This window comes from Anomaloglossus baeobatrachus, chromosome 5, assembly GCF_048569485.1.
Source record: "Anomaloglossus baeobatrachus isolate aAnoBae1 chromosome 5, aAnoBae1.hap1, whole genome shotgun sequence".
NCBI classification, from domain to species: domain Eukaryota; kingdom Metazoa; phylum Chordata; class Amphibia; order Anura; family Aromobatidae; genus Anomaloglossus; species Anomaloglossus baeobatrachus.
In genome coordinates, this window is record NC_134357.1 from 534,596,442 (window position 1) to 534,623,394 (window position 26,953).

At 46.9% G+C, this 26,953-nt stretch overlaps 1 protein-coding gene across 1 annotated transcript; it reads left to right on the top strand.

The window, feature by feature from the left end:
- The first annotated feature begins 1,597 nt into the window (after positions 1-1,597).
- LOC142312114 (uncharacterized) lies at positions 1,598-26,953 on the top strand. Its single transcript, XM_075350996.1, has 10 exons — positions 1,598-1,744; positions 1,874-2,053; positions 2,135-2,258; positions 2,342-2,436; positions 7,605-7,742; positions 7,872-8,042; positions 8,125-8,248; positions 8,331-8,428; positions 8,626-8,716; positions 24,715-26,953. Exons 1-10 carry the CDS (start codon positions 1,667-1,669, stop codon positions 26,607-26,609), a joined length of 2,994 nt encoding a protein of 997 aa, XP_075207111.1. The 5' UTR covers positions 1,598-1,666; the 3' UTR covers positions 26,610-26,953.

Consider the following 26,953-nt stretch of genomic DNA (forward strand, 5'->3'; position numbering starts at 1 on the left):
ATGGGCAAATTGGCTGTTTATTATGGTTGGCATCTGAGGCCAGGTTTTTGCTCATAATTCTGCACATTTTTTTGCACTATGCACCATTTTCTGTCTTTCACTTAACAGGCATACCAAGGTGTGGTTTTGGATATCAAGTTTATGTATTTGTTCTTGGTATTCAAGGGTTTTTGGGGTTATATAGGACCATATATCCATTGTATTGGATTTATCTATTGATCTGTATCTTTACCCCTAGAATCACCAGTGGTACCATATATCCAGAATATTGGATTTATCTATCGGTCTGTATCATTACCCCTAGAATCACCAGTGATATTTGAGGTTGGTCTAAACCTGAGGTTCATGTGCAGCTGTTCTATTTTACCTGTCCACTGTGAATGATTGTACCCTGTGTATAACTCTTAACCCTATCTATTTTTCATCATCTTATTGAGGGTTCATTGAGGGTCATTACAGGGACAGCCACCGCCGAGTGGGGGCGCCATTTTCGCAGGTATCAGGGTGCCGACCCCCGCGGTAGGTAGTGGACAGGAGGGAGGGCTATCTTAAAGGGTGAGCATCTTACCTTCCTCCCTTTATTTTTCCCTTTGAAATATTTTGCACAAGGGTTGTGGATTTTAATGAGTATTAATAAAGTACATAATTTTAAGGGTTATATATAGTTTCTTCTGCTCAGGAACCTCTGAGCAGGGCAGATCAAAGTATTGTAGTGCGCCTGCGCAGGACCTCAATGCCGGATAGTGTGCATGACGTAGGACGCGTCATGCACCCAGGCTTCAGAAGAAGGAAGACAAAGATGGCCGAAAGAGGAGGTGCCGATGCCGGAGAATGGAGACACCCATTCGACCAGTCAGCACTGCACTGCCCCGAAGGTGAGTATTATTAAGTGATTTTTACGTTCTACACAGCAGCCTGGGCTCTTATATACAGTATGTTAGAATGCTGTATATAAGAGCCCACTGGTGGTTGCCGCAGATTATAGTCTCCAAATCTGGTGACAGGTTCCAATTAACACTTACTGCTGTAGACGATGCCTAGATAATATATAGATTTTTTTTTTATCTCCTCTTATGTTTCCCCTTATCTCTAGTAATTGGATTATTACACTGTTATATTTTAAGCTGGGTTTACACACTGCAACATCTCAAACGACATCGCTGTAACGTCACCGGTTTTGTGACGCAATAGCGATGTTGTTTGCGATGTTGCAGTGTGTGAAACCTATCAGCGACCCGGCCCCTGCTGTGAAGTTGTAATCGTTACAAATCGTTCAGGACCATTCCTAGGTCCTTTGTTTCCCGCTGTGCAGCATGAAGTTTCAGTGTGTGAAGACTTTGCAGCGACTTTGTTAGCAACTTCCCTTTCAAAAGGCTGCTTATCAACGTCCCCAACAACCAGCTAGGTCGCTCTGCAGGTCCGGATCGCTGTTGAGTTGTTGGCCAGGTTTGCCTGTTTGACAGCTCACCAGCGACTTAGCAGAGACTTAGGGAGGTCGCTGTTACGTCACAAAACCGGTGACGTTACAGCGATGTCCTTTGCGATGTTGCAGTGTGTAAACCCAGCTTTACATTGGCTTATTTTTTTTTCCAGTTACAGTAGGTTCCTACAATATCGGATCCTCTCATTGGAGATCTTTTATATAAGAGAATTCTCCTGATCAAGGATGGATAAGGACAAAGACAAGGTGGTGGAGAGGATATTACACCTCACCCTAGAGGTTCTCTTCCGGCTTACTGGAGAGGTGAGAGATTCTGATGACGTCACATTACATCATTCTTATCTATGGGAATAACAGATGGACAGAACTGGAGAGGTGAGGACTCTGGAAATGTCTGGAGTGAGATTTATTACTGTGTCTCTCCATAACCAGGATTACACAGTAGTGAAGAAGACCTCTAGAGAGCGCTGTCAGGACCCTGTGTCTGAGGGATGGGGAAGACCCCTGAGCCCAATCACAGGACCTCCACCAAACTCCCTGATACATGAGGACATCAGTGACCAGAAGATCCTAGAACTCAACTACAAGATGATTGAGCTGCTGACTGGAGAGGTGACACTGCTGGGAATGCTGGGACATTATACAGTAACGCTATGAAGGGATCGGGGATGACGGTATCATTGTATGTGTCAGATTCCTATAAGGTGTCAGGATGTCGCCGTCTATTTCTCCATGGAGGAGTGGGAGTATTTAGAAGGACACAAAGAACAGTATAAAGTTGTCATGATGGAGGTTCCCCAGCCCCTCACATCACCAGGTAATAGACAGGACTAAATACACACGGCCTATAATTATCTGTATGTAAATAATGAATTCAGTCCCTGTATGTGTCTCCTCCAGTTCTATTCAGTAAGAAGACAACACCAGAGAGATGTCCCCGTCCTCTTCTTCCACAGGACTGCAAAGAAGATCCCAATGTTCCTCAGGATCATCAGGTAGATGGAGAGAAGGTGTCATGAAATCTCCCTATGATGTGTAGACGGCTGTGAAGGTCTTGTGCTCAGTCTTGTTTTATCCTCCAGTATTATATGTTTATACTTGTGTAATGAGAACGGTGGAGATGGCAGGATTAGAGCTGATCATAGATGGGACTTCTCCATCTGTCTGTGACAGTGTACGTGTGTATGTGTATGTGTATGTGTATATTAGTCTGTGTATAAACCCAGATGCATCTGGTAAATGTTTGCCCCGTTTGGACATCATTTGGTGGTTTGGCACTGAGCACCTCATTATTGTGATAAATACAAAACAATTTTTGCCAAACACAGCAACAGATTTTGCCACTAGAGCCCCCCAGCCTTCGGCTATCAGATCTATCTCTTAAATCCACCATTTACAGGAATGTTAGTCTCAGCCGAGCTCTCCAGTGTTCTCTATAAGAGAAGCGAAGTCAGACTTTTCTGGCGGCAGGTTATGTCTCAGAGAATAAAATGATTGTCAACACAGAATCAGACACGCTGGATCCTTTCTCTCCCCAACCTAATCTGATCTGGGAGGCGCCCATACACATTAGGTTGTTGTCCGGTTTTGACAAGTTTAGTAGACATTAGTCTAATATGTATGGGGTATTAGAAGTACATTTTTTTTTATAAGGGCTGTGTCATCTACAAGGTGTTGTGCTTAGTTTGAACAGTCACTTTCTGCTGACTGACTCCCTTTAAGTTTTTTGCGATGAGGAGAAAATTTATAAAGGGGTTGTCCCATAGACAACATTTATCAACTAATTATAAAATAAATGAGAAACTTTATATGATTGAGAAAAGACAAATGCCCATCAAGTTTGACAGAGGAATGAGAAACAATAAAATGACGGAGTATAAACACAACCACAGTGTATGACCTGGTTTTCTCTAGAACAGAACCTTTCCCTCCTCATCCAAACTGTCAATCCACTGAAGTAAACATTCACTTAAGAACTTTACATATGGCCATAATTTTTTTTTTCCTAAAGCATCTAAATATTTTTTTGAAACCATCAATGGTTCCTCTGATGACCTGCTCTGGAAGTAGACTAGTCCTCAGATTCAGTAGCGTAGGTACTGGGGTGGAGAGGGGGCGGTTGCCCCAGGCCCATGACCTAGAGGGGCCCACTCAGAGCTACTGCCACCCAGGGGTATGTTCAAACATGAGTTTTTTGTTTTATTTTAAAACCCCATCTACCTTTGCACGGCCAACTATCAAATCCAGCAATTTTATTTTTTATTTGTTTTTCTCAAGGGGAGGTAGAGGGGATTTAATACATGAGCGCTGCATAGGCAGGGAGGCTCTAATCTGCTTCCTGCCTACACGAAAGAAAATGGTTGAGCCTGCAGGACCTGCGATGATTTCATACCCATGTGTCCTGTGTGGGAAGAGCCAGGAGATAAAGAAGTTGTAAAAGATGAGGGCACATGCCAGATAATGAGGGAAGAGGAGGACATGGGGGGAGGGCAGAGTGTGATAGAGGGGAGGGCGGAGTGTGATAGAGGGGAGGGCAGAGAGTGACAAGAGGGGAGGGCAGAGAGTGACAAGAGGGGAGGGCAGAGAGTGACAAGAGGGGAGGGCAGAGAGTGACAAGAGGGGAGGGCAGAGAGTGACAAGAGGGGAGGGCAGAGAGTGACAAGAGGGGAGGGCAGAGAGTGACAAGAGGGGAGGGCAGAGTGTGACAGAGGGGAGGGCAGAGTGTGACAGTGGGGTGCAGGGTGTGACCGAGGGGAGGGCAGAGTGTAACAGAGTTGGAGCAGAGCGTGACAAAGGTGGGCAGAGTGTGACAGAAGGGGGCAGGGTGTGACAGAGGGGTTCAGGGTATGACAGAGTGGTACAAGGTGTGCAGGCTGTGACAGAGGGGGTGCAGGCTGTGACAGAGGGGGTGCAGGCAGTGACAGAGGGAGGCAGGCTGTGACAGAGGGAGGCAGAGGCTGGCAGGAGTGCAGACTATGCCAGAGGGGTGCAGGCTGTGACAGAAGGGGGCAGGCTGTGACAGAAGGGGGCAGGCTGTGACAGAAGGGGGCAGGCTGTGACAGAGGGAGGCAGGCTGTGACAGAGGGAGACAGAATGTCATAGAGGGGGGGCAGAGGGTGACAGAGGAGAAGACTATGCCAGAGGAGATGCAGGGCGTGACAGAATGGTGCAGGCTGTGACAGAAGGGTACAGACTGTGTGGGATAGAGAGGCGCAGACAGTAACAGAGGTGTAAACATAGTTACCTGGCTATCGGCCCATTCAAAAGGTTCGCAAAGCCCCCCCCCCCTCCCCCACCCCCCGAGTCGAACACCTATCTACACCTCAGATTACTTGGTAAATAAGGCTTGTCTGCTCTGGAAATTGTACTTTTATTTGTACACATAGATGAAATGTTTCATTATTTATTTTTTTTTTTTGTATGAGCATTTATGTACTTGTACAAGTTAATCATGCTCCCACTTAGACATTTCTTCTTAAGACTTAAAAAATGAACTTCTTTTAAGGCCCTGTCACACACAGAGATAAATCTTTGGCAGATCTCTGGTTGCAGTGAAATTGTGGACAATCAGTGCCAGGTTTGTGGCTGTGTACAAATTAACAATATGTCCATGATTTCACTGCAACCACAGATCTGCCAAAGATTTATCTCTGTGTGTGACGGGGCCTTTAGTCTTTCCTCATATCTAAGATCCTCCATGCCACTTCTCAGTTTTGTGGTTCCCTGTCCTGTGAGTTTATTCTTCTTTTAAGACATGATAGTATGCTGCTGGTTTTAGAAGTTGCTGATTAACATCGCATGACATTATTTAGTCTGTGATCCATAAGTACACCCAGAACCTTCTCTACGAGGGACTCTCCTAGGTTTACTACTCCTAGAACTTATGATGTGTGTGACAAACAGCCAGGGGAGGACTCACACAGACATCCCATCGCTGTTCATCAATCTGTGACGACACCGCACCTCACAGCCCCACCCTGACATCTCTAACATGTGGGAGCCACATGATACGGCCTTGTCACTTCCACCAATGTGACGTTACGCACACCAAGGGGTACATAAGGTCAACTTAGCGTAGTGTTACACTTACACCGCCTGTTCACGCAATCACAAAGAGGCAGATTGGGCCGCACAACCTCCGGCGTGACACCCTAGTCACTCACAACATGGACAGGGCGACAGACCCTTTTCACTTACCCCAGTGAAACAGGGTCCTGCCAGCCAGGTAGTCTACCACCAGTTCCTCATTAGATATAAGCCTGGTCCATAGCAGGATTATATCGGGCCAGAATCCAGCCCAGGTAGCATGTAATACAAAACCGAGCACATGGACATGAGATTCGTGAATGGATATAAAAGAACAACCCAGGATTAAATTATATATTTAATCACTTTAAGGGAACACTAGATAATACACTATACACGAGAAAAATTTACAGAGATTAGGGTCAGAAATGCAGATACAAGGAAGATATAAGTGCAAGCAGATGTACATATAAATCAGTTATCTGTTCTTTGTTACTAGGCCTGGTGCTGGCTTGGCACATGGGAGGCGCTTTGGAGCCACTTGTTTCCTTGGTACTCCGCACATGTTTACTGGATATGACCTCTCAGAGAAGAACCCTTTCCAAAATGTCTGCATTGGTTTTTAATAACCCATGTACTTCCCACCATGGCTGTGGAGTTGGAGTCCATTTTGGTGGAGTCAGAGTCAGTATAAAATGGACCGACTCCTAAAATACATAATAAATTGGTTACAGCGGTTCAAATCAGTATGTGATAAATATTTTTTCATAAGAATTTGGGAAAGTTATGAAATGTCCTATAAATGTCTGTTCTATTCCTGATCAAAGGATGTAAGCTTTTAGTTGAAATGATTATGTGCTGCTCTTCAGCTATATGATATAAGTATTGATGTTACCATATTACTACAGTAAATTTATCACAAACATGAGTCATGTACAGTTGAAACCGGAAGTTTACATCCACTATCTAACAAGAGACATCTGCATGTTTTTCGTCTATTTGATATGAAATCAGAATAGACCTTAACTGTTTTGATCAATTAGGAACCAAAATGATTTATATTTGCCAAATGCTAAAATAATGAGAGAGAATGGTTTTAAGGCATTTTTATTACTTTTAAAAGTCAAAAGTTTACATCCATTTCATTAGTATTTGGTACCATTGCCCTTACATTGTAAGGCGGGCTTTACACGATGCGACATCGCTACCGCTATACCGTCGGGGTCACGGTTGTTGTGACGCACATCCGGCGCCGGTAGCGACATTGCAATGTGTAAATCCTAGGAGCGACGATGAACGAGCGCAAAACAGTTAAAAATCGCTGATCTGTGTCACGTCGTTCATTTTCATAATGTTGCTCCAGCTGCAGGTACGATGTTGTTTGTCGCTCCTGCAACAAAACACATCGCTGTGTGTGAAGCCGCAGGAACGACAAACATCTCCTTACCTGCGTCCACCGGTAATGCGGAAGATAGGAGGTGGGCGGGGTGTTATGTCCCGCTCATCTCCGACCCTCTGATTCTATTGGCTGGCCGTTTAGTAACGTTGCGGTGACGCCGAACGCACCTCCCCCTTGAAGTAGGGATTGTTCGGCGGTCACCGCGACGTCGCCGACAAGGAACGTGCGTGTGAAGCTGCCATAGCAATAATGTTCGCTACGGCAGCAATCACAACATATCGTGCCACCGACGGGGGCGGGTGCTATCGCGCTGGACATCGCTAGGTGATGCTAGCGATGTCGCAACGTGTAAAATACCCCTAAGACTTGGGTGAAACGTTTTGGATATCCTTCCACAAGCTTCTCACAATAGTTGGCATGAAGTACCCGGCGGCGGAACGCATCAATGTGTTCCACCGCAGGTACTCTATGCATTCCACCACAGGTGCTCGCATGCCATTGCACTGCATTCCATGATCCTCTACCGGCTGGACAATCGGTATCGCCGGATGTGGTGAGTGTGTGTATGCGTGTGTGTGTGTGTTTGCGCGCGCACTCATGAGTGTATGTGTGTGTGTGATCGTGATCTGTTAACAATCCAACTTTTGAATTCCTTCAGTGAATGTCATGTAATAGTGCATCAAGGTTTGCAAACTGCCTCAGCATAAGTTACCATCAGTGGATCTTTTCCCCATCCAGGTTCCTACAATATCAGATCATCTTCTATATAAGAGGATTTTCCTGATTGACCCTTCCAGGATAGATAGTGATAGAGACAAGATGGTGGAGAGGATATTACACTTCACCCTAGAGATCCTCTTCCGGCTTACTGGAGAGGTGAGAGATTCTGATGACGTCACATTACATCATTCTTATCTATGGGAATAATAGATGGACAGCACTGGAGAGGTGAGGACTCTGGAAATGTCTGTAGTGAGATTTATTAATGTGTCTCTCCATAACCAGGATTACACAGTAGTAAAGAAGACCTCTAATGAGCACTGTCAGGACCCTGTGTCTGAGGGATGGGGAAGACCCCTGAGCCCAATCATGAGGCCTCCCCTGAAACATGAGGACATCATTGACCAGAAGATCCTAGAACTCACCTACAAGATGATTGAGCTGCTGACTGGAGAGGTGAGAGTGCTGGGAATGCTGGGACATTATACAGTAACGCTATGAAGGGATCGGGGGATGACAGTGTTATTGTATGTGTCAGGTTCCTTTAAGGTGTCAGGATGTCACCATCTATTTCTCCATGGAGGAGTGGGGATATTTAGAAGGACACAAAGATCTGTACAAGGACATCAAGATGGAGGATCCCCAGCCTCTCACATCACCAGGTAATAGACAGGACTAAATACACACGGCCTATAATTATTGTATGTAAATAATGAATTCAGTCCCTGTATGTGTTTCCTCCAGTTCTATTCAGTAAGAAGACAACACCAGAGAGATGTCCCCGTCCTCTTCTCCCACAGGACTGTAAACAAGAAAATCCCAATGTTCCTCAGGATCATCAGGTAGATGGAGAGAAGGTGTCATGAATTCTCGCTATGATGTGTAGACAGCTGTGAAAGTCTTGTGTTCAGTCTTGTTTTATCCCCCAGTATTATATGTTTTATACTTGTGTAATGAGAATGGTGGAGATGGCAGGATTAGAGCTGATCATAGATGTGACTCCTCCATCTGTCTGTGACTTTTACAATATTTGTTTCAGGGTGAAGATCTAACCCATATTAAGAATGCAGAGACCTATGTCAGGGATGATGAGCGGTGTAAAGAGGAGATTCCTACAGATAACCGGCCAGGTGAGTAGTAACCACTACATGTAGAGAAGTCACAGAAGCTTCTTAAGGCTACTTTACACACTGCGAAATCGGTCCCGATATCGCTAGTGTGGGTACCCGCCCCCATCTGTTGCGCGACACGGGCAAATCGCTGCCCGTGCTGCACAACATCGCCCAGAGCCGTCACACATACTTACCTGTCCGGCGACGTCGCTGTGACCGGCGAACCGCCTCCTTTCTAAGGGGGCGGTCCGTGCGGCGTCACAGCGACGTCACTGAAGCGTCACTGAACCGCCGCCCAATAGCAGCGGAGGGGCGGAGATGAGCGGGACGTAACATCCCGCCCACCTCCTTCCTTCTGCATAGCAGCCGGGAGGCAGGTAAGGGGAGCTTCCTCGTTCCTGCGGCGTCACACGCAGCGATGTGTGCTGCCGCAGGAACGAGGACCAACTTCGTTACTGCTGCAGTAACGATTTTTAAGAATGGACCCCCATGTCGCCGATTAGCGATTTTGCACGTTTTTGCAACAATGCAAAATCGCTTATCGGTGTCACACGCAACGGCATCGCTAATGCGGCCAGATGTGTGTCACAAATTCCGTGACCCTAACGACTCCGCATTAGCGATGTCGCAGCGTGTAAAGCCCCCTTTAGTCACCATATGTGTTTGGTTTATCTGCAGTGTAGTCCGGCCACATCACAATCAAGTAGTCACCATTCTCCTGCTAAACCAATACATGTTGCTCCCCTCGAAACTCTGTTTTGCTCAGATCTTAGAGTCTGAGGGATCCACACTACTCACTGGAATTAGAAGACACTGACAGTTGCCTAGATCTCTAAACTGCAAAGACAAATAACAGTGTACATAGAATCTGCTAAGAAATTAGAAAATCAAGGAAAGAAAATTGAATTCATGTGGTGGGCCTTTATTTTATGAGGAATCGCCCATTCCATGTGCAGTGAGAGCCATGTGTGAATTTCTTTTTTTTCTTCAATCTTTCCTTTCTCCTTTAAATAGTGATATATAAATTGTCGAAACATGAATACAAGGAAGAGAATCTTTTTTTTCCTATTTAGTCCCTTACCTAACTTCCACTCCCTCAGAAAAAGGATATTTTTAGTTGTCCAGTTTTGTACAATACTTTCCCTTGCAAATAATAAGTGAATCCATCTTGACTCCTATAAATTAAAAAAATCTAAATGAAAATGAAGAATAAAATGTCAAAACAATATTCAGCCTGTCATCAACAATTATTTCTTTATCGGACCTTGGGTGTTTAGCTTCTGCCTCCGGAGGACACACAAAGAACTACACCTAAAAGTGTAGCTCCTCCCTCTGAGCCTATACACCCCCTGGTGAGCCAGTCACAGCCAGTTTATCGCTTTGTGTTCAGGAGGACATACATCCACACATGCATTCTCATATGATTTTTTTTTTTTTTTTTTTTGAAAAAGATTGAAGAAGTGCGGGTCCACGTCTGGACTCCCGGCATATCCCTTCTCACCCCACTGTGTTGGTGGTGTTGTAAGGTTGATTTCCAAGGCTGGAGCCTTACATGCCGTGCTCCTTCACCATCCCTCCTGGGCTCTGGATTGAAGTGGGAGCCAGCGCGGTCTCCATGCCTGGCAGGAGACCGGTCTCCGTCCACAGCCCCTTGAGGTCCCTGCTGGACCGGAGCACTCATCCCCAGGGACCTGGCCCTGCGTCTCAGCAGCTAAGTACCTGAGACGTTCATATGTTGGGGGTCCCTGTCCTTTATTGTGTGGGGAGAGTGTGTTTGCTGTATTTGTTTTGACATTTCTGGCGGGTCCTCTGGCTTTTCGCCCAAGATCCGCGCCGATGGTGCCTGCGCGTCAGCCTCGCTGCTCAAATTTAGGCCCCGGCTTCGCCGGAGGCCTAGTTTCTGTTACCTGCCCTCGCATGTCATTCATGCAGAGGGACAAGCACGGCTCCTCCCGGCGGCCGTCCTGCACAGGGGAGGGACACTCCTCACTGCTTGTGCGTGACTCCCCCCCTGCAGGCCTCTATGGCCCTCCAGATCCCGCTTTCCTACAGGGACGCCCCCGTCCCGCCCCCTCTCTTCGCTCCGGCGGCCATTTTCTTGGACAGGGTTCACTCTGCGCTGGGACATCCTGCACTCTGCATCCCTGCTGAAATGCTGTGCATTGGGGGTCCGGGCTTCGGGATCTGGAGGGCACACAACACCGCTTCCGGCGGTCTGGTAAGCCACAGCCTGTCTCTGATTGTGGACCTCTGAATATACTCCCTGGGGTTCATTCTCTTTGTAGAAGCGGTTTTCCCCACTCCAGCAGCATGTCTCACACGAGGAGCAAGGCTCCAAAGCTTTATACTGCATGCGCTGAATGTAAGCTCCTGCTGCCTGAACCGAGCACCTATCCACATTGTGATGTCTGCTCTAACTTGGAGGTGCCTCAGCCTGGAGTCTCACCCCTAGGGGTCTCTCAAGCTGCTTCTGCACCTGTGGCTGAACTCCCAGCCTGGGTAGAGTCTTTCTCTAGGTCTATCTCCCAGTCATTTGCTTAGTCCATGGGACTTCTGTCCAGGACTTTGATGAATATGTGTCAGCCCCCTTCACAGGGTGCCTCTAATGCTCTTGCTAAGGGTCCTTTAGGATCCCTATCCTCTGACCTCCGTCCACTGGAGCTCACAGAGGATTCATCATCATGACACAGACCCCGTCCTCCTAAGAGGCGCTGCAGGGTTTCCTCTCCCCCCTCATCCCGCGGCTCTGATTCAAGGGTTGAGGACTCGCAGGATGAGGAGGATGCCTTTACAGGGGGCTCGGAGGCTAACTCCATGTGCCCCATTGATCTTTCCGAGGGTGACTCAGAACTTAGTGACTTGATTGCTTCCATTAATTCTGTACTGGATCTCAACCCTCCAGTATCAGAGGAGCAACCCTCTCTGGCAGAAAAGCACCAGTTTACCTCGCCTAAGAGAGTAAAGAGTGTGTTCTTTAACCACTCCAGTTTTCATACCGCTGTGACCAAACCCAGGGCCTGTCCTGACAAACGCTTCCCAAAGCGTGGTTCTGATGACCGTTTTCCCTTTCCACCTGAGGTGGTCAAGGAGTGGGCTCACTCCCCAAAGGTAGACCCTCCGGTGTCTAGGCTCTCAGCCCGGACCGTTGTGTCGGTGGCTGATGGCACTTCCCTTAAGGATGCCACTGACCGTCAGATTGACCTTCTGGCCAAATCCGTGTATGAAGCGGCGGGGGCCGCATTTTCCCCAACTTTTGCAGCAGTGTGGGCCCTCAAAGCCATCTCTACTTCTCTAGAGGAGATGCATTCCCTCATCAGGGAATCTATGCCCGAGATGGTTGCCTTAACTTCTCAAGCTTCAGCTTTTTCTTCTTATGCCATGTCTGCCATGCTAGAGGCTTCTCACCGCACTGCAGTGGCTTCGGCTAATTCCCTCGTTATCCGAAGGATCTTGTGGCTTCGAGAGTGGAAGGCAGATGCATCTTCAAAGAAGTACCTTGCTGGGCTCCCTTTTGCTGGTTCCCGGCTGTTCGGTGAACAGGTGGATGAAATTATTAAAGAGGCTACTGGCGGGAAGAGTACTTCCATGCCACAAACCAAGACTAGGAAACCTGCCCAGGGTAGGATTCAGTCAAGGTTTCGCTCCTTTCGTTCCTCCAACTGGTCGTCCTCTAAGCCCTCCGCCTCGTCCGCTAACTCAGCTAAGGACCAGAAATCCAGCTGGCGCTCAAGAGCGCGTCCACAGAAGACCGCAGGAGGTCCTGCCACTAAGGCAGCCTCCTCGTGACTCTCTGCCCGCTCCAGCAACGTCCTTAGTCGGTGGCAGGCTCTCCCACTTTGGCGACGCTTGGTTTCAACAGGTCTCCGATCAGTGGGTGAGAGATATCAATTCTCTTCCAGCCCGCCAAACAGATTTTTTCTCTCAACTCCCCCCTGCTCCAAGGCCGCCGCCTTCTCACAGACCGTGGCAGCCTTGCAGGCCAACGGAGTAATTGTACCAGTTCCCGCCCGGAAACGGTTCAGAGGTTTTTACTGAAACCTCTTCCTGGTTCCCAAAAAGGACGGTACCTTACGGCCCATCCTGGATCTCAAGCTTCTCAACAAGCATGTTCAGGTGCGGCACTTTCGCATGGAGTCTCTGCGATCAGTCATTGCCTCAATGACCCAAGGGGATTTCCTGGCGTCCATCGACATCAGAGATGCCTATCTACATGTGCCAATTGCAGTTTCACACCAGCGTTGGCTACGCTTTGCAATAGGAGAAGATCATTTCCAATTCGTGGCTCTCCCCTTCGGGTTAGCCACGGCACCTCGGGTATTCACCAAGGTCATGGCAGCAGTGATTGCAGTTCTGCACCTCCAGGGGTTGGCAGTGCTCTCCTACCTGGACGACCTTCTAGTCAAGGCTCCATCCAGCGCAGACTGTCAGCGGAGTGTCTCGCTCACTCTCGCCACTCTTGCCCAATTCGGGTGGCTTGTCAATCTTCCCAAATCCACTCTGACTCCGACCCAGAGTCTCACGTACCTAGGGATGCAGGTCGAAACTCTGCCGGCACTTGTGAAGTTGCCCTTAGACAAACAGCTGTCACTCCGGTTGGCGGTGCGCTCTCTCCTGAGGCCCCGCCGTTATATCCTCAGGCGTCTGATGCAGGTGCTGGGTCAAATGGTGGCGTCTATGGAGGCTGTTCCCTTTGCCCAGTTCCATCTGCGCCCCCTGCAGCTGGACATTCTCCGCTGTTGGGACAAGCGGCCTTCCTCCTTACACAAGTCAGTGGCTCTGTCGCCACGGACCAAGAGCTCTCTTCAGTGGTGGCTTCGGCCACTCTCCCTGTCCCAAGGGCGCTCCTTCCTGGCCCCGTCCTGGGTGATTCTCACCACGGATGCCAGTCTATCCGGCTGGGGAGCGGTATGTCTCCACCACAGAGCACAGGGCACTTGGACTCCGTCCGAGTCAGCCCTTTCAATCAATGTGCTGGAAACCAGAGCCGTGCTTCTAGCTCTCCTAGCATTTCATCACCTGCTGGCGGGCAGGCACATTTGAGTCCAGTCAGACAACGCGACAGCGGTTGCCTACATCAACCATCAAGGTGGAACACGCAGCCGCCTGGCAATGATGGAGGTACAACGCATTCTTCAATGGGCGGAGAACTCCAGGTCCACCATATCCGCAGTCCACATCCCAGGCGTGGACAACTGGGAGGCAGATTATATCAACCGTCAAAGCGTGGACGGTGGCGAGTGGTCCCTGCACCCGGCAGTATTTCAGTCGATCTGCCGCAAATGGGGCACTCTGGACGTGGACCTAATGGCATCCCGTCACAACAACAAAGTTCCTGTTTACGTGGCTCGCTCCCACGATCCTCAGGCCTTCGCCGCGGACGCTCTGGTTCAGGACTGGTCCCAGTTTCGTCTGTCCTACGTGTTTCCCCCTCTAGCTCTCTTGCCCAGAGTCCTGCGCAAGATCAGAATGGAGGGTCGTCGAGTCATCCTCATTGCACCGGACTGGCCCAGGCGAGCTTGGTATCCGGACCTACTCCAACTGTCCGTAGAGATATCGTGGCATCTCCCGGACCGTCCAGACCTACTCTCGCAAGGTCCGTTTTTCCGCCCGAATTCTGCGGCTCTCAAATTGACGGCGTGGCTCTTGAGTCCAGGATTTTGACGGCTTCTGGTATTCCCCCTGAAGTCATCTCCACTATGACTCGGGCCCGTAAGTCTTCCTCCTCTAAGATCTATCACAGGACTTGGAAAATTTTCCTGTCCTGGTGTCGCTCTACCGGCCATCCTCCTTGGCCATTCTCCTTGCCGACCCTTCTGTCTTTTCTACAGTCCGGTCTGCAGCTAGGACTGTCCCTCAACTCTCTCAAGGGACAAGTTTCGGCTCTGTCAGTTCTGTTCCAGCGGCGTCTAGCTCGGCTGGCTCAGGTCCGCACCTTCATGCAGGGCGCGTCTCACATCATTCCGCCTTACCGGCGGCCCTTGGACCCCTGGGACCTTAACTTGGTTCTCACGGTCTTGCAGAAACCCCCCTTTGAGCCTCTTAGGGAGGTTTCTTTGTACCGTTTTTCACAGAAAGTGGCCTTTCTGGTTGCCATAACTTCTCTCAGGAGAGTCTCTGATTTGGCTGCGCTCTCCTCGGAGTCACCTTTTTTAGTCTTTCATCAAGACAAGGTGGTTCTCCGTCTGACTCCGGACTTCCTTCCTAAGGTGGTCTCTCCTTTCCACCTTAACCAGGACATTACCTTACCTTCTGTTACGGGGGGCTGTCTGATAACCTAAAGGAGTATCAGACAGTCAGGGTCCACCGTGCAAAGACTCTGCTGCAGACTATGGCAGAGTGCAATACCTCTGTTAACTCACAGAAGGATATAATAAGTAAGTAAAGCAATTCCTCCCTTACTTGGAGGGTGTGTGGAATGATCTCTGTTAATAATCACAGAGACAAAGGCAATGTGTGCGAAATGGCACCTACCTAGGTCCGCTCTTCTAGTGGTGCAAAAGAGACGAACAGCAGCGTAAGCCGCACAAAGCTCCTACCTGCGTTCGCTCCACTAGTGTGCGAGGACACGAACCACTAGATATGGCACCTGCCTAGGTCCGCTCTTCTAGTGGTGCAAAAGAGACGAACAGCAGCGTAAGCCGCACAAAGCTCCTACCTCTGTTCGCTCCCCTAGTGTGCGAGGATACGAACAACTGCCAGACGCAGTATAAGGAACGTTACCCTAGCGGCAACGTCCACCTACGAGTCGAACCACAAGGCCCAGCCAGACCATGTGCCTCAGGCACCTGCCTATGTCCGCTCCCCTAAGAGGTAAGGATACGGACAGCAGCCGAAGCTGTAAGGTATAAGAACGCTACCCTGCCGGTAGCGCTCACCTAGCATAGACAGAGGAATGCCTAGAGGAACGCGCACAGAGCGTCTACTCTTATGCATGAACCAAGAGGACTGAGCGCCATGCGGCGTGTGCCAGGGTCTTATATAGACTCTGTGCCTCATCCAAGATGGAGGACACCAGAGCCAATCCGCTGCCAGAACGACAGGAGTGACGTCATGCTGGCCTATCACCGAGCAAGGCATCACAAGCACATGACCAGCGACCAATCGGCATAGAAGGTGTCAGAGACATGTGACCTCGTGTCAGCGATGATGTCACCCGCACATGTGCAATGGCTCCAAGATAGGACTTAGTCTCCGGCGCTCGCACATGTGCAGTAGCAAGAAATCTGGACTTAGTCTCCAGCGCTCGCACATGTGCAGTAGCAAGAAATCTGGACTTAGTCTCCAGAGCTCGCACATGTGCAGTAGTAAGAAATCTGGACTTAGTCTCCAGTGCTCGCAGCAACCGTAACAGTACCTCCCCCTCAAGGGCCCCCCTCCCGGCAACGCAGGTAATCGGCAACTAAGTCGGGAGCATGGACAGCCTCCTCAGGCTCCCAAGAGCGATGTTCCGGGCCGTAACCCTCCCAATCTATCAAGAAGAACCTGCGCCCTCTAACCATCTTAGAACCAACTATGGCTCGTACCTCATAGCTAGAGCGAGAGGAATCAGAGGCAGGAGAGTGCACTTCACGAGCGTGAGGTAAAATAGCCGGCTTTAGCAGTGAGACATGGAATTTGTCATGAATCTTAAGATGGACGGGTAACTTCAATTGGTAGACTACAGGATTTACCTGTCGAAGAACCTCATAAGGACCCAGGAAGCGAGGAGCAAATTTGACAGAGCTCACTCTAAGTCTCACGTGTTTTGCAGAGAGCCACACAAAGTCCCCTGGAGAAAAGACAGGAGCCGGGCGACGAAACCGATCGGACACCGTCTTCATACGGTCCTTAGCTGCTTGGATCGACTCTTGAGTCCGATCCCAAACCTCTCTGGCATTAGTTGCCCAGTCGGCCACAAGAGGAGGAGGTGCAGCAGCGGGAAACGGTACCGGTACCCTAGGGTGCTGCCCATTATTGAGTACGAACGGTGTCTGCCCAGTGGCCTCAGCCAGCGAATTGTTAAGGGCAAATTCTGCCCAGGGTAGGAGGGAGGACCAGTTATCGTGGTTCTCAGCAACAAAGTGTCGAAGGTATATAATCATAGATTGATTGGTACGCTCAACCAAACCATTGGTCTCCGGATGGTATGCCGAAGAGCGATTCAACTCAATTTGCAGAAGGCTACAAAGATCTCGCCAGAAACGGGAAGTAAATTGCGGGCCTCTATCACAAATGATACGATCTGGCATCCCGTGAAGCCTAAAGACATGCTTGAGGAATAATTTGGCTAGTACCCTGGAAGATGGGATTCTCGATAACGGTACGAGATGAACCATCCGGGAGAAATGGTCCGTAATGACCCACACAAATCTATGTCCCTGTGAACATGGAAGATCACCCACAAAGTCCATGCCTACCACCTCCCATGGTCTATCTGGCACTGGTAAAGGATGCAAGAGTCCAGCCGGTCTCTGCCGTAATGGACGGTTGCGAGCACACGAGTAGCAGGAACCGACATATCTCTTGACGTGGCTGGCTAAGTGTGGCCACCAATACCACCTCTCCAGTAACTCTCGTGTCCGCCTAATACCAAAATGCCCACCCACCTTTGAGGTGTGGGCCCATGACAGTATATCATTCTGTCGATCAGGCGGAACAAAGGTCTTGCCCGGTGGGATTTGGTCTAACGTCACAGGGGAGAGCGTATGAAAAACCCTGGAGGGAAGGATAAGACGAGGTTCGTCAATCTCCTCCTGGGTAGAAAGCATAGAGCGAGACAGGGCGTCTGCCTTGTTATTCTTACTCCCAGACAGATAGTTGATGGAGAAGTGAAAGCGGGAGAAAAACAAGGACCAGCGGGCTTGGCGAGGATTCAGACGCTGAGCGGTTTGTAAGTACGTCAGATTCTTATGGTCTGTATAGACCTGGAAAGGATGTTTCGCTCCTTCCAGCAAGTGACGCCACTCCTCCAAGGCTAATCTCAAGGCGAGCAGTTCCCTATCCCCAATGGTATAGTTTCTCTCTGCTGGTGAAAAGGTTTTTGCAAAGAAGAAACACGGCCTTTTTCTACCTGTACCGTTCTTTTGATACAAGACCGCACTAGCACCCACTGAAGAGGCATCAACCTCTAAGAGGAAGGGCTTACTCTCATCGGGTCTTTGAAGAACGGGAGCAGTTGAAAAGTGTCTTTTTACTGCCTCAAAAGCCTGAGATGTCTCAGTAGACCAGGCTTTGGGATTAGCACCTTTCTTAGTCAAGGCCACCAAAGGGGCCACCAAAGTAGAAAAATGGGGTATGAACTGCCTGTAATAATTTATGAACCCTAAGAAGCGTTGCACCGCCTTCAAGGAATGAGGTTCGGACCATTGCAGGACAGCAGAGAGCTTCGCAGGATCCATAGCCAGGCCCTCTTGTGAGATAATGTAACCCAAATAAGGCAATGAGGACTGCTCGAATACACATTTCTCGAGTTTAGCAAACAATGAGTGCTCCCTTAAACGGGAAAGGACACGAACGACATCCTGACGATGAGTCTCCAGATCAGGAGAAAAAATCAGGATGTCGTCCAGATACACCACTACTGAGGATAACAGTAAATCCCTGAACACATCGTTTACGAAGTCCTGAAATACTGCGGGTGCATTACATAACCCAAAAGGCATGACGAGGTATTCATAGTGACCGTCTCGGGTGTTAAAAGCGGTCTTCCATTCGTCACCCTTTCGAATTCGTACCAAGTTATACGCACCCCGCAGATCCAACTTTGTAAAAACTTGAGCTCCTCTCAATCTGTCAAAGAGCTCCGAAATTAAAGGTAATGGGTATTTGTTCTTTATTGTGATTGCGTTGAGACCCCTGTAATCTATGCAGGGACGCAAATCACTCTCTTTCTTCTGAACAAAGAAAAACCCAGCTCCCGCGGGAGAGACAGACTTACGAATGAACCCCTTCTCTAAACTCTCTCTTATATAAGTCGACATGGCCTCCGACTCAGGTATCGACAGGGGGTAAACCCTGCCTTTAGGTGGAACCGAACCTGGGATAAGGTCTATGGCACAGTCATACGGCCTATGGGGTGGAAGAACCTCAGCACCCTGTTTGGAGAACACGTCAGCGAAATCCAGATAGGGTGTAGGTATGGGAGAGAGATCAGTAGATGCAACCGCAATGACCTTAGGTGGTAAGGGAAGACATCGGGACTGACATTTCGAACCCCAACTAATAATGCTGTCAGACTCCCAGTCAATGTGAGGAGCATGAGTCCGAAGCCATGGGAGACCCAGAAGGATGTCGTCTATACCCTCAGGCAAAACAAGAAAAGAAATCTCCTCTATGTGACCCTGAGACAGGGAAAGGCGCAAGGGAACTGTCCTCAATGTAATAGAGTCAGACAACATAGTTCCATTAACAACACGGACAGGAATAGGCGCCTCTAACATGATAGAGGGAATATTGTGTCCCTTTACAAATCCTGAGGACACAAAAGTCCCGTCAGCTCCGGAATCCACAAAAGCCATAATAGGCCATGTATTCTCAGATAACGAGAGCTGACCTGGGATACAACACTTAGAGGGTGCAGAAGACGTCTCTAGTAACCCCCCTCTAATGGTTACTAGGCCAGGGAGTTTCCCTGACGACTAGGACACTTGTTGGCATAGTGCCCAGCCTGACGACATACGTAACATATAGGAGGACCAGACTTGCGTAGTCTGGAAGACGTATGACCTAACTCCATAGGAGTGGGAGATGTTTCAGATGCTGAGGAAGATGGTAGTGGACCCTCAACAACTGGAATAGCCCGATGCTTAGGGCGTGAGGAAGAGACCTCGAGTCTACGTTCCTTATGGCGTACATCGATCCTCGTTGCTACTGTGATCAAGTCCTCCAGAGAAGCAGGGACCTCACGAGTAGCAAGAGCATCCTTGACATAGCCTGCCAACCCTCTCCAGAAGATAGGAATCAACACCTTCTCTGGCCAATCTAGTTCTGCCACCAGAGTTCTAAAAGCAATGGCATAAGAACTAGTGGATAACGAACCCTGAGATAGATCTAACAGTCTCAGGGCCGCATCATGGGTAACCTGCGGACCCATGAATACCGCCTTAAGAGCATCAAGAAAGTCTTGATGTCTCAGAGTAACCACATCAGAGCGCTCCCATAGGGGAGTCGCCCATTCTAAGGCTTTGGGCGGCACGGTGGCTTAGTGGTTAGCACTGCAGTCTTGCAGCGCTGGGGTCCTGAGTTCAAATCCCACCAAGGACACTATCTGCAAGGAGTTTGTATGTTCTCCCCGTGTTTGCGTGGGTTTCCTCCGGGTACTCCGGTTTCCTCCCACACTCCAAAGACATACAGATAGGGACTCTAGATTGTGAGCCCCAATGGGGACAGTATTGCCAATGTATGTAAAGCGCTGTGGAATTAATAGCACTATATAAATGAATAAAATTATTATTATTAAGTAAGGAGATGATAAAGCCTACTCTGGACCTCTCCGTAGAGAAGCAAGAAGAGTTGACCTCTAGGTGTATCTGACACTGACTAATGAAACCACGACATGATCTGGCATCGCCAGAATATCTGTTTGGCAGAGCAAGTCGAGGATCATGTGCAGATGTCACCATGGTCTGAGGTTTATCCTCTATACTCTTGAGCCGTGACTCAAGTACTTGTATGTAACGGTGTAACTGCTGATATTCTGCCATAACTGCCAGACCCTTGGCTCAGTCCTAATGTTACGGGGGGCTGTCTGATAACCTAAAGGAGTATCAGACAATCAGGGTCCACCGTGCAAAGACTCTGCTGCAGACTATGGCAGAGTGCAATACCTCTGTTAACTCACAGAAGGATATAATAAGTAAGTAAAGCAATTCCTCCCTTACTTGGACGGTGTGTGGAATGATCTCTGTTAATAATCACAGAGACAAAGGCAATGTGTGCGAAATGGCACCTACCTAGGTCCGCTCTTCTAGTGGTGCAAAAGAGACGAACAGCAGCGTAAGCCGCACAAAGCTCCTACCTGCGTTCGCTCCACTAGTGTGCGAGGACACGAACCACTAGATATGGCACCTGCCTAGGTCCGCTCTTCTAGTGGTGTAAAAGAGACGAACAGCAGCGTAAGCCGCACAAAGCTCCTACCTCTGTTCGCTCCCCTAGTGTGCGAGCATACGAACAACTGCCAGACGCAGTATAAGGAACGTTACCCTAGCGGCAACGTCCACCTACGAGTCGAACCACAAGGCCCAGCCAGACCATGTGCCTCAGGCACCTGCCTATGTCCGCTCCCCTAAGAGGTAAGGATACGGACAGCAGCCGAAGCTGTAAGGTATAAGAACGCTACCCTGCCGGTAGCGCTCACCTAGCATAGACAGAGGAATGCCTAGAGGAACGCGCACAGAGCGTCTACTCTTATGCATGAACCAAGAGGACTGAGCGCCATGCGGCGTGTGTCAGGGTCTTATATAGACTCTGTGCCTCATCCAAGATGGAGGACACCAGAGCCAATCCGCTGCCAGAACGACAGGAGTGACGTCATGCTGGCCTATCACCGAGCAAGGCATCACAAGCACATGACCAGCGACCAATCGGCATAGAAGGTGTCAGAGACATGTGACCTCGTGTCAGCGATGATGTCACCCGCACATGTGCAATGGCTCCAAGATAGGACTTAGTCTCCGGCGCTCGCACATGTGCAGTAGCAAGAAATCTGGACTTAGTCTCCAGCGCTCGCACATGTGCAGTAGTAAGAAATCTGGACTTAGTCTCCAGTGCTCGCAGCAACCGTAACACCTTCCTTCTGTCCGGCCCCTGTTCATCGCTTTGAAAAAGCTCTACATACTCTAGATCTGGTGCGTGCTCTCCGGATCTATGTGTCTCGCACCGCTGCGCTTAGGCGGTGCACCTCTCTTTTTGTGCTAACCACAGGTCGGCGCAAGGGCCTCCCTGCTTCTAAGCCGTTGGATTAGGTCGACCATCTCGGACGCCTACCAGAGTACGCAGGCGCCTCCCCCGCCGGGGATCAAAGCTCACTCGACCAGAGCTGTCGGTGCCTCTTGGGCTTTTAGGCACCAGGCTACGGCTCAACAAGTCTGTCAGGCTGCCACTTGGGCTAGCCTGCATACCTTCTCGAAGCACTGCCAAGTGCATGCTCATGCTTCGGCAGATGCGAGCTTGGGCAGACGCATCCTTCAGGCGGCGGTCGCCCATTTGTGAAGTTAGGTTCTGCCTACTTCTTAGTTTTTCTGTTTATTTCCCACCCAGGGACTGCTTTGGAATGTCCCAAGGGCTGGGTCTCCCAAAGGAACGATAAAGAAAAAGAGAATTTTGTTTACTTACCGTAAATTCTTTTTCTTATAGTTCCGTCTTGGGAGACCCAGCACCCTCCCTGTTACCTGTTGGCAATTTCCTTGTTCCGCGTGTTTTCACCGGCTGTTATCGTGGACAGAGTCTCCGGTTGTTCCGGCTCTTGCTCTGTTCTACTTGTGGGTGGCTATTCTCCTTCAGCTTTTGCACTAAACTGGCTGTGACTGGCTCACCAGGAGGTGTATAGGCTCAGAGGGAGGAGCTACACTTTTAGGTGTAGTACTTTGTGTGTCCTCCGGAGGCAGAAGCTAAACACCCAAGGTCTGGGTCTCCCAAGACGGAACTATAAGAAAAAGAATTTACGGTAAGTAAACAAAATTCTCTTTTTCCCATTGTTTAGGATAAATCCAAGATCTGATTCCCAAAATGTATTAAGTCCTGAAAATCGATTAATGTTTTTATAGGGAACTAATTTTGCCTTTACAGATTTCGCTTTGCAGTAAATAATTCATGAAAGGGAAATGTTCCCCCAAAACAAAAAGCCAGAGTGAATACTGAATAGAATAAAATAAATCTGAATTCTTTTTTCCTGCTTGTATAATGAGTAGTGATTGGCGGGTTTGCGATACCAGGGATTCGAAAGTCTAACCAGGTTAAAAAAAAAACAACCTGTTCTAGCCTGGAATTGATTGCAGGTATCTGGCCGGATTGCGGTCCCCATATAAGTCTATGGAGTCCAGAATCTGGCGATTATTTAAATAAATAATTTAAAAAAAACAGTCTCCCTCCCCCCCAATTTTGATACTCAGCCATGACAAAGCCAACAACTGCTTATAGAGCTCCTCCAGCCTAAAAATACCAGCCTGTGCAATTGGGGTAATATAAGGGGTTAATCGCAGCTGCCACTAAGCACCTAGATTAATAATGGGGGACTATGAGATCCCCCTTTACTAATCTGTAAGTGAAAAGTAATAAACACAAACACCATAAAAATCCTTTATTTGATATAAAATACAAAAACCTCCACCCCCTTTCACCACTATTAACCCCCAAAATACACAGGTCTGATGTAATCCACACAAAGTCCCACAACAATTCAAACTTTGCTCCATCTGAAGTGACAGCAAGCATCTAAAGTGACATCTGCATCAGATTTCAGCACCAAATTTCCACCTCCTGGCAGAAAACCATTTGTGTGCAATTTTTTTGCCAAGAGATGCAGATTTGGTGCTGAAATTTTTACACCATATTTCTGCACCAAATCTACACCTCCTGGTAAAAACATCGCATCACTATCACATCAAAACTGCATGGTGTTTTGATGCATTTGTATTTTTATTTGCCAGGAAGTGTAGATTGGGTGCAGGAATATTCTATAGAAATGTCAGCACCAAATCTGCATTTCTTGACAAAAAAACATTAACTCCATCTTCCCCTACAGTCTGTAGCTGGGCAGACCAGATTTTTTTACCTACATTTGTATACATTACATTTGTATACATTACATTTTTACATCCTACTTAATATTGCTTTGCTTTACATTATACAGAAACATTTCATATTACAATATCAAGACATTATACACGTCTTACATCTTACACATTATAAATTCCTGTCTTAACACTTATCTATCATGCATTACATTACACAGCATTGACGCTATTGGTGTCTTCAGGAAGGGAAACACGACCATAGATCCTCCTCCTTACATTAGACTAAAACAACAAGGATGATGATCACCACTGTCATCAGCATAACAAAGTCCATAAATGCAAGGTGTAGATGATGATGAGGAAAACTCTGATCCAATTAGTTATAGCAGGGACACTGCATGAAGGGTGACGAAATTTAGTTTCTCAAAATATCTTGCAAATTCTTCTGAATCTGACAATATCCCACTGTTTGGGGTCTTGTCAGGGCTCAAAAGGGAAAAAGCACCATTTGGCTATTGGAACGCAGTTTTTTCTGAAATAGTTTGCGAGAATCATTTGCAGAACCCTAAGCTGGCAGAACAGCAGAGAATCGGAAAAGAAGAAAACCCACCAAAATTAATCCATTGTTCTCAGTGAATTCATTGATTAGAGTAGTCTCTATTTTGACTCCACAATAATTGTATGGAAATTAGCACACAGTGGATGTGCAAAGTGAAAAATCCCAATATGCCATTTTAGAACCCATTAAAAAGTGCCCAGCTTGTGGTTCTGGAGCCACGTACACCTTAAATTTTTAAGTAGGTTATTGCCACTAAAGCAATGCTAAACATGTGGACGCTAACAGTGTTTTGGCACATGGCAAGGCTCGGAAGTGAGGGGGGCATTTGTCTTTTGGAGCTCAGATGTTGTTGAATTGGTTTATGGAAACTATACTACATTTTAGAGACTTTCAGCTACCAGTAATGTGGAAACACTGTATTTTTCCATTTCCAAATGTCAGACAATAGTGGTATTTTTTTTATCTAGGGGCAGAGTAGAATTTTTTATCAGTATCTTTTTGACCTTCATAACAGTTTTTGGTGGCTTATAATTTCAGTATTTGGTAAGCAGATCAAATAAAGAAGGTTGAACATCATGCTCTAGTGGTTCCTGCCCTGAGGTCTATTGTTGGATTGTGAACATTTTTTTCTCTTAATAAATATTTAAATTTTGCTCCATTACTTGCAATTTCTATGTATATATTCTAGAAATGTTATACAAATCTAATTTTAAAGGATATTGTAAAATAATATGTCTTCTTGGCAGATAACTGTACGAGGAGATCAGGGGGAAAACTGACATCTTCAATTTTTAAATCAGAGGATGTTTATATCACACAAGATACAACTGAAGTGAATATCATTACTCCAGATATTCCATCATCCCTTCACAGCAAAGAACTATCATTTGATCTTTTTAAACAAGTCCTATCTTCCGATTTATCACAGACTGTTAAGAATGATAAAACCCTCAAAAGATACATTAAAAATCAAACTGCTCTTACAGCAAAGAAACAATTTTCAAGTGTAGAATATGAAAAAAGTTGTTCCCTCAAAAGGTCTTTTGTTACACATCAAAAAATTCAAACCAAGGACAAAAAAATTTCTTCTTCAGAGTGTGACAAAAATTTCAACCAGAAATTGGGGCTTTTAGGACATGAGAGAGTTTACGCAGAAGATAAGCCATATTTATGTTCAGAATGGGGGAAATGTTTTGTAAGAAAATCAAAACTTGTTCTACACCAAAGAATTCACACAGGAGAGAAACCATATTCGTGTTCAGAATGTGGGAAATGTATTGCAGATAAATCACATTTTGTTAGACATCAGAGAAGTCACACACGGAAAACACCATATTTATGTTCAGTTTGTGGGAAATATTTAGCAGATAAATTCAGTCTCGTTAGACATCAGAAAAGTCACACAGCGGAAAAGCCGTATTCATGTTTAGAATGTGGGAAATGTTTTGCAAGTAAAACATATCTTGTTAGCCACCAAAGAATACATACAGGGGAGAAGCCTTTTTCATGTTCAGAATGTGGGAAATGTTTTACATATAAAGAAAATATTGTTAGGCACCAGAAAATGCACACAGGGGCAAAGCCTTTTTCTTGCTTAGAATGTGGAAAATGTTTTGCTTATAAAACAAATCTTGTTGATCATCAGAGATGTCACTCAGGTGTAAAGCCATTTTCATGTTCACACTGTGGGAAATGTTTTACACGGAAGAGAGTACTCATTACACATCAGAGAATTCACACAGGTGAGAAGCCATACTCATGTTCAGAATGTGCAAAATGTTTTTCATTTAAAGCACATCTTGTTGAACATCTAAGAAGTCACACAGGGGAGAAGCCATTTTCATGTTCAGAATGTGCAAAATGTTTTCCAAGGAAAACGCAGCTTATTTCACATAAAAGAACTCATACAGGAGAGAAACCTTTTTCATGTTCAGAATGTGGAGAATGTTTTTCAGATAGATCCAATTTTATTAGACACCAGAAACGGAAAGCTCACTCAGCGGAGAAGGAAATTACATTTTTATGTTCAGAATGTGGGGAATGTTTTTCATTTAAAACACATCTTGTTGAGCATCGAAAAATTCACACAGGGAGGAAACCATTTTCATGTTCAGCCTGTACAAAATGTTTTGCAAGGAAAACGCAGCTTATTTCACATCAAAGAACTCATACAGGGGAGAAGCCTTTTTCATGTTCAGAATGTGGAGAATGTTTTTCAGATAGATCCAATTTTATTAGACACCAGAAACGGAAAGCTCACTTAGCGGAGAAGGAAATGACATTTTCATGTTCAGAATGTGGGGAATGTTTTTCATTTAAAACACATCTTGTTGAACATCAAAAAATTCACACAGAAAATAAACCATTGTCATGTTCAGAATGTACAAAAAGTTTTGAAAGGAAAACACAGCTTATTTCACATAAAAGAACTCATACGGGGGAGAAGCCTTTTTCATGTTCAGAATGTGGAGAATGTTTTTCAGATAGATCCAATTTTATTAGACACCAGAAACGGAAATCTCACTCACCGGAGAAGGAAATTACATTTTCATGTTCAGAATGTGGGAAATGTTTTACAAGGAAAGGACAGCTTATTTCACATGGAAGAACACACACTAAGGAGAAGCCTTTTTCATGTTAAAATTGTGGGAAATGTTATGCAGATAAAGCATATCTTGTTAAACACAAAAAATTACATAGAAGGGAAAAGCCATTTCATGTTCAGAATGAAAAATGTTTTGCCGATGAATGCCATCTTTTTGAACATCACAAATCTTACAATGGAGAAGCCATATAGAAGATAAATGTTTTACTTGAACTTCATATTTCGTTGGGACACCAAGAAAATCTCACATGGTGAGAAACCATATATTATCGCAAACTGTACAAGAAATGGACAATAAAAAGAGCCAAAGTAAAGACATAATTAAAAGAGAAACAAAGCATTTTAGAACTTACATTAAAATAGAAAATCTAAGCTGTTAC

Coding starts and splice junctions, on each gene's coding strand:
- LOC142312114 (XM_075350996.1), top strand. CDS start 1,667: ATGGATAAGGACAAAGACAAGGTGGTGGAGAGGATATTACACCTCACC. Junction 2,054..2,134: donor TTGAGCTGCTGACTGGAGAG/GTGACACTGCTG, acceptor TGTATGTGTCAG/ATTCCTATAAGGTGTCAGGA. Junction 8,249..8,330: donor CCAGCCTCTCACATCACCAG/GTAATAGACAGG, acceptor TGTTTCCTCCAG/TTCTATTCAGTAAGAAGACA.